The 15,687-nt window shown below is 42.7% G+C and overlaps 1 protein-coding gene across 1 annotated transcript; it reads left to right on the plus strand.

The window, feature by feature from the left end:
• The first annotated feature begins 762 nt into the window (after positions 1 to 762).
• Positions 763 to 15,377, plus strand: LOC136421061 (multicopper oxidase mco-like). The gene is made up of 15 exons (XM_066408205.1): positions 763 to 1,203; positions 4,797 to 4,897; positions 6,382 to 6,569; positions 7,108 to 7,239; positions 8,706 to 8,810; positions 9,283 to 9,485; positions 9,919 to 10,007; positions 10,223 to 10,321; positions 10,560 to 10,696; positions 10,943 to 11,039; positions 11,541 to 11,743; positions 12,326 to 12,394; positions 13,061 to 13,144; positions 13,638 to 13,837; positions 14,389 to 15,377. The coding sequence occupies exons 2-15, from the start codon at positions 4,798 to 4,800 to the stop codon at positions 14,624 to 14,626; spliced, it is 1,944 nt and encodes a 647-aa protein (XP_066264302.1). The 5' UTR covers positions 763 to 1,203; position 4,797; the 3' UTR covers positions 14,627 to 15,377.
• Positions 15,378 to 15,687: the final 310 nt, after the last annotated feature.

The following is a 15,687-nucleotide window of genomic DNA, read 5'->3' on the forward strand; positions in this document are numbered from 1 at the left end:
TTAAATGGGGAGCTTAATTTTCGCGCTTTTCACTAAATGAAATGGATTTTTTCTTATTATTGTGGAATCTACAATGGACGGTTAATCATTTACTGGATTAAGTTTAACACTTCTTTGCTACGAAACAAATGATCATGTACTTCATTAGGAATGCTTTTCGTAGGAAATCCTTTTATTTCTGCATTAAAGCACTAGATAAAAGGTTTATCAAAAAGATAACGAATATAGTAAGTTTACGCATAATCTGATATATGTGCGAAGTTTGACCCCGGGGATTGATTTTTGCCGCAATATAAAAGGTTTTAAAACACCAATGAAGCTGTGATTTTCAAATCTGATCATAAGGGTAGTTGATGATATATGTAAGTTCCTTGCATTTAAAGTATGACGGTATTTTTGATACGTGTGTTGGGTTCTTTAACGAACAGATTTGATACCTAAGAGTTATGGTCATACACAACAATCTTTGTTGACAAAACAAAAGTTCAGTGACTTTCTTAATGTCTTCTACAACTATACATGCAAACAATAAATGGATACAAAATGATTAACCTCCATACAAGTTTATGAATACTTCAACATGTCGAGTTTAACGTATCACTTACACTACAAGTTCTAATGTCTAAACATCTCTGATATATATACCTATGTGTACACAGTAAGGATTTAGTTGAATTTATCTATCATTTGTAATACTTGTAACGTTAGTAACTGTAGTAGGTCATTTTACAGTAAAAAATGTATCGGCCTCTGTAGTATATACTAGTACGAGTATATCATGTACCATGTATAGTTTGTTGTCTAAGGAATGGCAACATTTATCATGCATACATCCCTATCTACCAAAGGATGTATCTACATTCAATTACATATTCAGTGTGACGTATGTACATGTATATATAGTGGTCAGTGGAGGTCATATTTGTTTACCGGTCAGCGAGAAAGATGAATGAACTCTCGCCATCGAAAGTCCTGCAGACGTTGCACTTTTCTAGCCACGCCCCAAGTCTCTCTAAACCACGTGACACACGTACGCAGTAACGCTCCAATAAGAGACGCTCGCTTGGTAATAAAAGTTTATAGAAGAACCAGATCTCAACTATTTGGTGGGAAGCAACAGCCTTGACATCACTGTTATACCGTTATACAGTGTTATTTGTAGCGGTCTTCATCTGCGTGAGAACAAGTGAAACAACGGAACAGGTGCGTTTAAGTGCACTTTGCGTTTTCTACGTTTAAGGACATTTTGCGCGCTTTCTTAATGTCTTCGCTCTTATTGTGTGATTGTGCGGTTTAGTTGCCGTTTGCTTGAAACTGATCCAAGGCTTATTGACATAGCCTCCGTTGCAGACTCTGAAGCGGCTTTTTGGGGGGCTAAATAATACACTTTTTGCAGCCACCCCGTAACTATCAGCCATCCTGTAACCATCAGCCTGATGGTTACGGGGTGGCTGCAAAAAGTGTATTATTTAGCCCCCCAAAAAGCCGCTTCAGAGTCTGCAACGGAGGCTATATTGACAGAAGTCAGGATGCATGTGTAAGTTTGAAATTTGTTCAATTTATGTAGTTCTTACCATTCGTATGTCGACAACAGTGGGGAAGTAAGTTTTAACCGCGAATTAGTTCAATAACGTCGCCCAGTTTGCGATGTCAGATTCTTTGCGCTAGACAGTTTCTAAAATTCCCCCCTCTCGCCTGCAAATGAAAACCTATGGTGGTCAAACTTTCCTGCCAAATACTGTCCCCATAGCCAGCGTAGTCAGTGTGGTAGAGACGAGTTGTAGCCAGAAATGAAGGTGAAAAAAGTAGTCCCATGGCCCTTTATGACGCCGAAGGGGCAGTGGGTTGTTATCCACAGTATCTAGGACTATCCACAGTATCTAGGACACGTATTGAGAAGCGGAGCCCAACCCTCTCCTTCCACCACCTTGTACGTCCCCAACTAAAGTCAGGTACCCATTTTTACACCTGTGAGGAGTGAGTGAAGTCGTGTTAAGTGCCTTTCTCAAGGGCACAACGTCTAGTAAGGAACGCCCGGAATCGAACCTGCGATCTCGAATCTCGATCTAGTGTCTGCTAGCCTAGCCATCCAACGGCACTTCAGTCAGCAACGAATGAACGAATCTATAACAAACAGACTTGCAAAGTGGTGCAAAGTTTTACTTTGAGCAAATGCAAGGTTTTATTGCACGTCGTCTGTCCTCAAACTTTGTTCCATATGTTAGGGGAAAAAAAACTTTTAAGCCACTCTGCAGTTTTCAAGACAATGAACAAATAGACACCAGCTATGACCTGGTAGGTCACTTGCGTGTCAGGTTATGGGAGAAACCAGCTGACTTTGTTTTTGCCATTTGTTGAGTTTCTGCTGTTCTTATCTTACAATACAGGAAACGAAGTTATTTATAATGTAAAAAAACATCTGTTCTTGCACGTAGACCAGCGTAAGACGTCAAGCATCCCAAGGACGAATGGCAAAGCCCCTCTCTCACACGTTGGTGGCCTCGCTGCGACCGATTGTATAATTGCAAGAAAATATATTTTAGAAGTAAAACGTGGTTGTAGGGTAACGGGATCATTAGAGTATAGAAAAAAATACTGCAGAAAATAGAGTAAACGTATCAGAATCAGATTTTCAGTTCTTCTTTTTCCTAGCGCTTTTGATTTTGCCTTGCATAGTTGCAAACTGTGCATCCATTTGAGCTCGTCTTTTTTTATGATTATTTAGTAGTCGTGTCTATCTTTTGAACACTATAGATATGCGTTGTTCTGGCTTACAATTAGTTTTACCTTGTCAGGTGATTGTCCTTCGTCGACATTTCCCCAGATATTTGCACGACCTTCATAGATATTTGCACGACCTTCATAAAGGACGGAAAGATATGCTGTTTGCTTACCTTGTCCCGATCTAAATTCCATAGTGTCCCTAACGTATCTATGATTATAGTTCTCGTTTATTTATTAAGGAGAAATGGTATCACTTGTTCCGCGGCAGTATTTCCGCTTCATATATACCGATACAGCGAAAATCTTGTAAGATTAGCATTTTTACCTTCGCCAAGAAGGTTCTGTTTTATAGGTGCCTTTTATTTGTCAGTGTGTATCTGTGGACAGCATAGCTTGAGAAGCTGTGGATAGATCCTTATGATACTAGAATTTGGAAGATGAGCAGGGTTCGGTGAAAAGAAGGTCAAGGTTCACAATGGCCCCCCTAGCGGCTGTCTGAGGTACTGCAGCGGAACTCCCGGTTTTGATATATCGTGCTGTGGACATGCTATGTTCATGATATCGGAGTGGTAGAAGGCTCTTCGTACAGAGAGGTACGCCTCGGTCACAATTGGTAAAGGGGGCCTCGCCGTGGACCACCCTGCGGCTACCGGGCTATTTTTTGGCCCTGCCGGGCCCCGGGATGTTTTTAGCTCGGAGTTCAAAAACAACCTTGACCCGGTAACAAACAGACGCCGTCAGCTAATCGTGAGAACACCCAAGGTACTTCCGATGTCCGTCAGTCCACCGGGACAAGTTTGTGGCTTCGGGGCCCGGCCTGGCTACATACCCCCCCCCCCCCCCCCCGGACAGGCGCCGGCGTAATTGTGTCCGAAGCATTACTTATACAGCACCGGAGTCATGTTAGAATAGTCATATCTGCACAGAGGGTAATTTCATTAGAAAGAATGATTAGTGAAATGTCTGCTTTTCCTCATTCTTTGCCTTAGTTTGTGAGTGGTTTTACTGAAAATACAATGGAGCTTGCCACTGAGCATGTGCTAGAAGAGAACTAAGACCAAAGCTTACAAGGCTGGCGCTCACTAAGTCTTCACTTAATCCCCTTAAACCCCTTACATACATATATAATCTTCATTTAGTCTTCATGCAATGCAAGATATATATCTAATCACACGCTTAAGTCACACTCAAGGCAGACATATATCTAATCTTCATTTAATCCTTATGCAATGCAAGATATATATATCAAATCTTCACTTATTCCGCATAAATGGCAGATACACACTTAATCCGCACACAATGCAGCTACGTACTTAATTCGCTCTTAATCCTCGCTCAAAGCAGATATATATCTAACCCTCTCTTAATCCTAACGCAGAGCAGATAAATAGTTAATTTGCGCTTGATCCACACACAAACACTAGCTATGAACACAACATACAAGGGGTGATCAATAAGTCCTCGGCCTCACCCAGAAATAAGGTGCAAAACTCAAATTTTGGGGAATAATTTGCAAAGTACAAAGTATTTTATGAATGTCTACCAAAATTCAAATCGTTGTTTAAGCGTGGCCCGTATCAGGTGTCGTTTCAACACCTGTGACCTGAGATGACATTCCTTAGTCTCCCAAGGACGTCTAAATGGGCCGAAAAAGGCGATGCAAATCGACCAGTTAGGGTGGAGTTGTGTGTTCTTTAACCGCGCTCAAGGTAAAGGTATTTTCAAAAACGGCACGCCCTTCGGGCTAAATGACCCATTCAAGGAATGTAGCCACTAGCTATACTACCATTAGATGGGTGTTTGGCCCAGAACCCAGCGCTCCTGTGTTCGAATCCTCGGTCCCCTGACTTGTCACGTTGACGTTGTGTCCTTTGGAAAGACACTTTACAGTTTTTTCTGACCCCCAAAGGAAGGGTGTGTGCGGAGTACTAGGGGGGGGGGGGGTTGTAGCAGTGTTTACCAGAAAAGAAGAAGTTTGCCTATATACGGAGTTGTATCGTGGGAATAACTGGACGATCTCTGGGCATTCAAATCTTCCTTAATGTCATGAGGTTATTTTTCTTCGTCCGCAGAATGGCCGTTCATCATATAACGACGTTGCTTCTGTGCGTGATTTGGGGTTTGCCAGAAGCGACACCTATCTGTGACAACTCCAACCCATGCCCCTTCACTGGTAAGTCGTGTTGACTCCTTATCTTTTATTTTCTACTCTATCTTATTGAGATTTACCACATTTTAAGAAATGATTGACATAGCAAGTGACTATCACATTTTCAAGACGTAAACCGAGAGATCAGACTGTAAGATTTGATTCACTCTTTCTAATATTTTGTAGGTTTCCTTTGTTTATATTCATCTCATTGCTAAACACACAAGTTATTTACCTCGGTAAGTATAGGCTCTGTGAACGACTGACTGGTTTGAAAAACTTACACCGTGGCGTATGCCTGTTCTATAATCAGCAAGCATTTCATAACAACTATATCTATTGGAATAGCAAGCTAGTCCTTTGGTTTTCCTGACTTTGTATACTAATAACGACTTAATTTGTTTGATCCTATTTTATTGTGCCTGTGTAATATAATCAACAATAATTCTTATGAAAGAACGTATGATCTCAGTTTGGGGGAAAACCTTCGAAAAAACGTATTTTCTGGTCTCCTCTGCATTCTATTTTCCCCTGCTGTAACCAAATGTTAAAAGCGGTCGAACCACAGACTGGGGACAAAGCATGACGTTTTTGTTAGCCATTCGTGCAATGCGGCTTCGCCACGGCTTGCGTATCTTTGGCAAAGCACACTGGGTCACCCTTACTCTTTTAGATAAGCGTGTTGGGTTCTTTTACGTGCCGATGTTTGACGCCCTAAATCTCCTTTAAAACCCCGGGACCGCCGGCTTAACGTCCCCCTTCCAAAGGACGATGCGACTCTTTTCCAGTTCCCGGGCATGAACCCGGGCCATTAACTCCACGGAATTTGAACCATATGTGGCGAGAGAGTTAGAGTGCGCAAACTACCGTCCTTTATGTGCAAATAAACCGTGAATAAACAATAAGCGATGAGTGTTCTTTAACCGCGCTCAAGGTAAATGTCTTTTCAAACAAGGGACGTCCCTCGGACGAAATAACCCATTCAAGGAGTTTAAGCCCTACATTAAATGGGTGTTTGGCCAAGAAGAGGTCTTGCGTTCGAATCCTTGGTCCCCTGACTTGTCCCGTTGACGTTGTGCCCTTAGGAAATGCACTTAACACGAATTCCTTCACTTTACTCAGGCAGTCAGGTGAAAATGAGTACCTAGCTTCGGTTAGGGACGTCCCTCGGATAGGACGTTGAATGGAGGTCCCGTGTTTGAGGAGAGTCACACCTCGAGCACGTTAAAGAACCCACTTAACTTATTGTAAAGAGTAGGGGTCCTTCCAGGGGTAAGTGGATCAAACACATCTGTCCGCATTTACAGCTTGTACTGTTTAGTACAAACCTGGTGTGTCACGCCATGAGCCGGTTTACCGGGTATGCAATACAAACAAACAAACAAACGATAGTCCCGTACAGTCTGGATTTAAAACCACGTTCTTATGTCTTACAATAACTACGTAAATGGCATGCGTATATCCTCTCTCTGGTTACGAATGAATCAATAAATTATCTTCCTACATAGGTGGCCAAGACCTTAGCGTTCCAACTGAGTACTCGTCCGAGGGTACCGGCCTGCTGAACGTGACCCTGACGGTGGACCTGACGCCACACACCGTAGACTGGCTCACCATCCACCGGCGGACCTACAACGGGGAGATCCCGGGCCCAACACTGCGTGTCAGGCCTGGCGACAAACTTTATATCAAGCTAGTGAGTATTTTTGTCGACGCCTCAGGGTCATCTTTTTAGAAATATCGCTTGTAGAACTAGAAGCCCAGTTATGTTTAAGACCCCGTTCATACTAGGCTTCGCTGATCCGGATATATCCGGATACGCTAAGCCTAGTATGAACGGGGTGTAAGTCACAACTGCATCGGTGCCCGTAGGGATGTAGTCCCGGCCGGGCCCCGGAGACAAGAATCCGTCCCGGCGGACGGCCCGATGCAACAAGGGTACCTCCCTGTGTTCTCACCGGCAGTCCACCATTTTAAGTCCGTCTAAAAACGTCCAGAGCTCCAGCCGTGCCCTTCAAATAGCCGGTCGCCGCAGGATGTCCTACGGGCCCCCCTAAGGGTCACGCCCAAAAGTGTATCCCGTAAACCACCCGGCGGAGCCCCTTTTTCTAATTGTGACTGACGCATACGGGGGCTAATCAGACGTAACCAATTGAAGAGAATGGAGTGGACGTAGGCCTAGCAATCACACCAAGTTGATTAATTCAAAGTGTTGTTTGTGACGTGTTCTTCAGGTGAATAACATGAGGAGTGACAACGTGGTTCGCGCGGAAGGTCACGGTCCGGTCAGCCCCAACATCACCAACCTGCATCTGCACGGGATGCACGTGTCTCCGAAAGAACCTCACGACAACGTCTTTATAGAGGTGAGTAAAGCCCCTATAGCCCCCCTCTCACTGGACGGAAACTAGTTCGCGACTAAAAGTGGCGACGACTTTGCAACTTTAGGACAAGTTTTCCGTAGCACTCACACTGACGCGCGACGCATTTGCAAATGAAGCCCTGCTGAACAGGTATCGGAAACCGCAGTGTTGTAAAATTACTAAAACATTTAAGTCTGGATGGTTACTAATAATGAAACACATTCAGATACCAGATGACCAGATGAGACTTATCCCACATTTATGACGTCATTGCCGCTTAAAACTCTAAAATATAACTGCATTTGACCCACTGACTGCCGTGACCTTCCTTCAGTAAACGCCAAAGTCTATAAATATATAACCAACCATACACTTGAGTCTGGCGTGATTCTTGATAAAATGCGTCGACAGCTAGACAGAAGGCAAACAGTAGGCACGTCATTTAATGTCAATATCAATATCAAATATAAAATGTGTAGATAGTGCACGTACGTGACTGACGTCAGCTGCACAAAAATACAGTAGCAAGTCCAAGTACATATCTCATTAATCATTCATAACCTTATTGATACATTTTTATACATCTATGACAGTCTGGTAGATCGTCAGACGCAACAATTCAACAACTTTGTTTGTATCGCATACCCGGTAACACATGGCGGTATTAAACACACCAGGTTTGTACTGAAGAGTACAAGCTGCATATTCACACACACAGGGATGGAACCCTACTCTAATCGATAAGTGTGGTGGGTTCTTTAACGTGATAGAGGCGTGGCTATCCTCAAACACGGGACAAACATTAAACGTTCTATCTTAAGTACCAATTTTTACCTGAGGCAAGTGAGGAAATTGGTGTAAAGTACCTTAATTAAGGGCACAGCATCATGACCTGCTAGGATTTGAACTCGTTATCTTCGTGGCGTCTTATTGACGTAACGGTTAGTGTGTTTGGCCCAGAACCCGTGGGACCTGGGTTCGAATCCTCATGTTCAGGTTCATGCCACCGACAATGTGCTCGTGCGAAGGACATATGTCCTCACGTCAGCAGGGTGTAAAAAATGGGTACCTGACTTCGGTTGGGGAGATAAAAGGCGGTGGAAGGAAAGGGATGGTATCCACATTCTAATACCATGCCCTAGGCACAGTGAATAATGACCCAATGCCCTTACGGCATCAAAAAGACTGTGGGATTACCTTACCTACCTTACCTTATTTCCAGGTTATAAGTAAACAACCCATGCCTCAAGGACATCGTGCTTGTGTGCAATGATAAATGCATATACAATTGTATTCAAAAGTGAGAAAGAATTGAACCTGTACATAACTACTGTCAGTCTTCAGATGTTTTTAACATCACTGTAATTATTCCATGGCCACTACTTTATCACCATGACCTGTACTTCGATTGTAATTGCAGAAACGTACAATAAAGGTCTTTCATTTAATAAAGTCTCTGCTTTTCCCAGATTGGTCCCGGCAGTTCCTACCAGTACGAGTTCGATATTCCAGACGACCACCCCGCCGGGACGTTCTACTATCACCACCATATCCACGGCAACAGCCATTTTTGTGTATGTAAAACTCTCTACAAGTTTCAAGAAAATACACAGAAAAGGCGACCACATACATATCTTTATAATTCCTCTAACGATGCAAAGTATTGAAAGCAGAAACACTTTGGTGGTATGGATTGGCCTTGACCACCAGAGTCACACGCTGGAACAAAATTCAACGTTACATGTATGACGAGTAAAATTTGTAGTTCAATTTTAGATCCAGCGTTTTTGGAAAGTAGCATGCGGATACAATGATCCTGTATCCAAAAACAATAATTTGTTCGCAAAGCCAAGCCGAGAGAGAGACATTCATGGTTAGCTATAGATTTTCATAGAATATTCTTCTATAGCACAAATGCTGACAAACCTTTAGGTGACTCAAACTGCGTTGATTGCGCATTTTGACATTTTGTTACTCTCTTTTCTTGTCAAAGCTTCAGGAGCGAGCTTTATAATGAATTTATTTGTGATTTCTGACACTTTCTAGGTTGGAGGAGGTCTTGTGGGATTTATAATAGTTGAAGATGACGTCACCACCATGTCACCCGAGCTTTCTGCCATCTCCTGCCCTCTGAACTGTCACAAGGAGGTGCAGCTGGCGGTCGGTACCAACTTCCGCTACACCTTCCTCGAGACAGACCCCATCCTCAGCTACTCCAATCTACAGAAGGATTTGGGGGATCCGTCAAGGTAGATTAGAATAAACCTTTTTTCTAGATAGCCTCTACCAGGTTCCAGAGGCGGCTGGAAGTCAGAGCGGCAAACTGTACTCCTTTGGGGGGCTAACTCCTCTGGCATGTTTTCTATCTAGAGTCAATCTGTATTCTTTCCAGCCGCGTCTGGAGCCTGGTAGAGGCTAGAAATGTTGGTGTGCATCATAGCTGCTTAAAATGCTTTACACCTTACGATGTATCTTATCATAGACCACAAGTATGTGTTAAAAACCAACGGCATAATATGGTCAAAATTCGAAATATTACTTTGATACAAAAATGTCCTGTTTCACACCCTTTCATTTAAGATATCAAACCACTTTTAAAATTATTTTTTAAGATCATATTCAGAAGGTATACGTACTGCATTGGTGTTCATATTTGTTATCTCCAATTCACAAATTTGTCAGAAATCTGGACCCACTTTCTTCCGGTACCGGCACCATGGAGGATTGGTTGATGGATCCTGCTAACGGTGTGGACTACCTTCTCACTAATGGTACGTCATCAATACGTCATAGACATGCGCGTCATCGCAATTCTTATCATTTTCACATTCTTTTCAAGCCATTCGATCTCTTCGTTTAAGTTAAAATACTCCGTCCGAGCTTTTCTGTCAGCTCTACTCTAGATGTGGTAAAACAAAGTTTATTTGCATTTTTTAAAGAAGATTTTGTGATCTTGTCATCTTTGTTGTCATGCTCCTCTCTTTAGGACAACTGTGGCCAAAAGTGACCTTGACTGTTGGGGAGGTAAAACGGTTCCGAATAATGAATGGTGCAACGATAGAGGTCCTGGAGATCGCCATTAAAGGTGCGGTGTATAAGATTAAATTTCATTTCATTCATTTTGATTTACGTACACTTTCATCCTTTGTGAATTCTAACCGTTGTTCATGTAAAGTCAGTTAAAGTGTCTATGATCAGTTGGTAGATAACGCAATTCTTGAAAAGGTTTTGGTTATAATCTTTGTTAGTACTAGTATTGCTGATTGCGTCTTTTGCCCATCTGTCTGACGTTGAATCCTAAATAGCTGGCATTTTGTTTTCAGAACTAGGATGTGAAATGATGGTCCTGGCGTGGGATGGCATATACGTGGACGCCCCCTATCGGACCCGTATGGTAGTGCTGTCTGGCGGAGCACGAGTTGACGTTGCAGTGAGATGCTGGTTTTCCGGAGACTTCACGGTAAGCATCAAAACTGGTCAAAAATCATGAAAATTCAGTAAGCCATTCTTGACTACTTGTGTTTCGTGAAACGCCCCCTGTAGTTCCAAGAGAAATTGGCCGAGTCCCCAAACGCATGCCACTTTTTCCCGAGGGCAAGAGCTATCTACTACCCGAAAATCATGTCATGTCCAAGCTAAACTTGCTGGACACGAATGTTGAAACAGTTTGTGTCACATTTGCTTACCTTTCAAATTGTCTTCTCAGATGACGTCAATTATGGCGGAGGAGAATGACCCTGTCCTAGCGTCAGAGTATTGGCAGATGCGATTCAACCAGAATCTACTGACACTTCACGTGGAAGGTAAACAAATCTCTGAATAGTTTGTTTTTTGTAAAGTCCAATAGAACCATTTTCTTCTCACTAAATATTGTAGTGCTGTTATACCGTGATTTGTTTCGAGATTCTGTAAATAAAGCCAAACCTCAATATACCTCTCTTACGGTGAATCAGATGACAATTGTCGTGACATAGGCATGATAGTGGCTATGTATCATCGGCATCCATAGACAGCTAAACAATGCCTTACTGGGATGCTATCTGAATACTGTAACGCTTTTATATGCTATAAGGAGGGGGAGAGCTCTCCGGGCAACTTTTTCACTATCGAATCTACCGTTATCTACTACATGTGTCAATGTAAAAGTAACACACAGTGGTTTTATCAAATGTTCAGTTACATTAAGGACCACGATATTAGAATGTTTGAACTTAAGACATGAAATAAACACTTTACAGAATTTCTTTCCTCTCAGTTGTTTCTAGATCTGTCACTTATTTTTCTAATCAAATAACTGTTTTCAGAAAGGGCGGCTGTGTTCGGTTTGGAGCATTTTCCAACGTCACTTCCGGCCCACCCCGGATACTACCGTGACTTGCGCACAATAGACGACAGTGAGATAGACGGGCGGTTTGTTATCGAGTTTGGGCCCGAACACGAAGTTAACAGAGAGCATTTCAAGGATGCTGCGCACTACCGGTACAAATATAAAGTTGGTACCATTCAGGTAAGATAGCGCAACTTTTTCCCCCTTTTAGAATACATTTTACCATGTCCACATCATCCATAAACCAGACTGTGATTTGTACTTCAGCGCATGCCTAATGCTACGGTCACAACAGGAAAAATGGGCCCCGCTCGGCTGTTTTTATGCACTTAAGAGCGTGACCAATACGTGGCCTCGTGGGCATGGGACTCCCTGCGGGCTATCTTTGGGCACTGCCGGACCCTTTGACATTTTAACTCGGAGTTAAAATCAACCTGGGACCCGGTAACAAATAGACGCCGTACGCTAATCGCGAGAACACCGAAACAGGGCCCTTCCTGTGTCCGTGAGTCGACCGGACAAATTTGTTTCTTCGGGGCCTGGTCGGGGCTATATCCCCTACGGGCGCCGGTGCAAGTTTGACCGTAGCATAAAGAGAGATGGGCGCCACCCAGACATAATATCATGTCGTAGATAGCTAACAGTTCAATCACAACTCTGTCAAGGGACCTTGAAATAGGCTAGTAGTAGTTGATGTCATGGTGAATTGATTTTCATGTAATGATATTGTGACATTCCTTTTTCCTTCCACCACACTTGCAGGAGTGGTACATCATCAATACAGAACAACTTAAACCACATCCGCTTCACATTCACGTCAATCACTTCCAGGTTGGTATAATTTAAATCTTGTTGTTTCAGAGGTGGGTATTGATCAAATATACTCTTTTGTGCACAAAAGTAAGTAATTTTGTGCACCTCCAAGTGAATTATTCAAGCAACATTTAGGTGACCATCTGTCACATTCCTCAGGGCAATTCTGATAGGTTCACATTGCACTGCAGCACAGGTATCGCTGCTTTTAGATGTGGTCCCAAACGCAAGGTATTCACATATCCGTTTGGGAACGCATCTATATGCAGCGACACCTGTGCTGCAGTTCAATGTGAATCTGCCAGAATTGCCATGAAGAAGGTGACAGACGGTCACCGAAACGTTGGTTGAATAAAGCACTTTGTTGTTTGCAAAGAGAATATTTTTATTCAGTGATTTGCCAACCTGTTGAAACTTTTTACAGAAGTGGATATTGCATCAGTTATAGTGTAGGTATGTAGGTAGTCGACGTGCTTACGTGCGACGTGTTTACGTGCGACGTGCACCGTCGGGGTTATACCGCCCCTTGCGGGATGACATACCCTTTCGTTGGCTGATACAACACGGGGATGCGCCAGGTCTCCCGTCCGGGTGAATGGTGTAAATCACCGTATTGCATCAGTTATAACCGTGGTTATGATTATAGATTATAATTCTAATAGCAATCTGAATGTGTAAATACAGGTAATTTCCTACAACGAGTACACCCATCCCTGGGGCGCATTGCACCCTGTGAACAATACCAAATCTGCCTACTATGATTTGCAAGTAAGTCCTTCATTCTATATTATTTCACCTTTGTGAGGTATGTTGGTTGATAAACTTCCTTATACTTAACGATTCTTTAAACACACATCTGTATATGTATACGTATAATTGACGAAAACTTTTCCATTCTGTGTGGATTCTATGTCGATTCTAATTCTATTGTCAAGCGTTAAAACCATACATCTGCATGACGTTAAATGTTTGAATAAAGGATTCTTCATACACAAACAAGTGATTTATTCAATCGGCGCTGTACGCTTTGGACAGCATTTTAGATACGGTTCCCTGTAACAGTGTATATTATGTAAATACTTTACATTTGAGAACGCATCTATAAGCAGCGACACCTGTGCTGCAGTGCAATGTGAACCAGTTCGAATTACCATGAGGAAGGTCATTGAAACGTTGGTTGAATAAATCACTTGGTTGTGTCATTTTATTCAGTGACTTACCAACATGACTCACGTACCTAACTTGTTTTTTTATTTCACAGGGAAATTTGTGCGACCAGCAGTTTCTACACTTCGCCCATAACTTGGACTGGCCGACATCAAACACCCCCAGCTTCAAGTACCACGGTCACCATAACAGGTCACGTGACAGTACCCCAGCATATATCCCGCTCGGGGAATGGCGCGACACAATCAACGTGCCTCCCCTGGGGAGCATGACCATCCGCTTTGTAGCTGACAGGTGACGTCACGGTTTTGTCTTGATACATTTCAACTTTGATTGTTTGTTTGTTTATTCTGCATAATCTGAAATTGCGTTTAGGCATAACACACCAGTTTTATGCAGTATGTACAATAACGTTTGATCTATTAAAACCGTTGTGGACCCCTACGCTTTTCGGCAAGTGTGGTGGGTTCTTTAATGTGCTCAAAGTGTGACTCCCCTCACAGTGTGACCTTCAGAGCTAGGTACTCCTTTCAAAATGAGTGGAGTTAGCGGTTGATTATCTTAGTAATAAACTGTATTTTTTAAGAGGTCAATGTGTTTGCCAAAAGCCTGGTTGAAGCAATCACGCAGCTCAATAGGTGTGGCCAGATCTTTTTTCAAAACATTTCAATAAGCTTGAAAAAATCAATTGATATTAAAGTCTTTTTCTCAAACAAAGAAGAGTCTGCTATCGTTTTCGTAGCGCTATGGGAAGTAACATCCGTTATTAAAGCCATGAAATTATGTATATTCTGGTTGTGGTGAAATATATCTAATATCCGTATTTTCTTTTTTTTTCATCTTAGATACACGGGCACACAGATGATCCACTGTCACAACCTGAACCATGTAGACAGAGGGATGGGCCTGGTGGTGGAGGTGGTGGAGGAGGGGGAGTCGATCCACGGAGCGTCCACGGCGTCAGGGGGCGCCTACCCAGGGACGTGCCGACGGACCGACCCGTATCCTGACGTAGTCACGGGCGCTGCGAACTTTAACGGGGGAGGGCATGATCATGGTCACGATCACATGCATGGTCACTGAGTAAAACAAAGGTGTTTTCCCAGGTAGGAAATTAGGAGATAACACTGCACGATCCTGACGTATTCGGACACGGCGATCCGGATCTTCGATAGACTCCAGGGGCTTCGTCGAGCATATTGGAGGAAGGCTTATTGAAAATTCTAAGGTATAGTTATTAAATGATTAAAGATGGGTTGTAAATCTGAAAGCAAACAAATAAACAAACTTGTCGTTTTCCATTCTGACAAATAGTAGTAAGGTTACACTGCCTTAATCACATTGATGAAATCCACACGTATCTATTTTCGTCCGTTTCCAAAAAAAATGTTCGCGGCCATACTGTAAATCGTACAAAGAGGCTGCAAAATGAGCAAATATTGCTTAAAGGCTCACCCTTCCTTACGAATTCAAACAATGCCAAACTCTTACAGTATGTCCAACTATTCATTAAAGAAACCAAAAGATTTGAGTAGCCAACCCCCCATCCTACCAGTCTTGTAGTACCTGCCCACATATTTATCTGTCTATTGATTTCAATTTTCTTACATTTCAAGATTTCTGTCATGTAGTTTATTTGAGATGATTTGTTGCTCTTATGCTTTGCATGTCCGCACCTGTTTTGTTTTATTTTCAGTATTTGTAATATCTGTTTTGTACTTCTGTAATCTATTTTGTCGATGACGACATGAAAATAAGTTGTAAGCTTGAGTCTGTCGTCATCATGTCATGTATTTAAATGTTGCAATAAAAACAATATGTGACGCTCGCATAAGTTTTTGTTGTGCCCTGAGGATGCCATCTATATATGCTGGTGTGTGTAATCAAATTATTTAGCCTAACGGACAAGTCGTTATTCGGTGAGATTTCATTTCCTGGTTAAATGTGTCCATTTCCGGTCATAGTGAATGAGTTGACGGTAACTTGAGACGGGATACCTTTACAAGACATGTGTCGCATGACGCGGGATGTTACCAGGTGCTAATCTCCAAGCAGATCTACACGGGGCGCGAAAATCGTATATGCTAGCCAGAGAAGCTCCAGTCAACCAGATAAGCTCCAGTCAGCCCCTACGGGGCTTTTTT

This window comes from Branchiostoma lanceolatum, chromosome 15, assembly GCF_035083965.1.
Source record: "Branchiostoma lanceolatum isolate klBraLanc5 chromosome 15, klBraLanc5.hap2, whole genome shotgun sequence".
NCBI lineage: Eukaryota > Metazoa > Chordata > Leptocardii > Amphioxiformes > Branchiostomatidae > Branchiostoma > Branchiostoma lanceolatum.

What these genes read in the sequence shown, in the direction of transcription:
- LOC136421061 (XM_066408205.1), top strand. Translation starts at nt 4,798, where the DNA reads ATGGCCGTTCATCATATAACGACGTTGCTTCTGTGCGTGATTTGGGGT. An exon ending in GGACTACCTTCTCACTAATG is followed by an intron (nt 10,008 to 10,222) that starts GTACGTCATCAA and finishes TCCTCTCTTTAG; the next exon opens with GACAACTGTGGCCAAAAGTG. An exon ending in TTCACGTCAATCACTTCCAG is followed by an intron (nt 12,395 to 13,060) that starts GTTGGTATAATT and finishes GTGTAAATACAG; the next exon opens with GTAATTTCCTACAACGAGTA.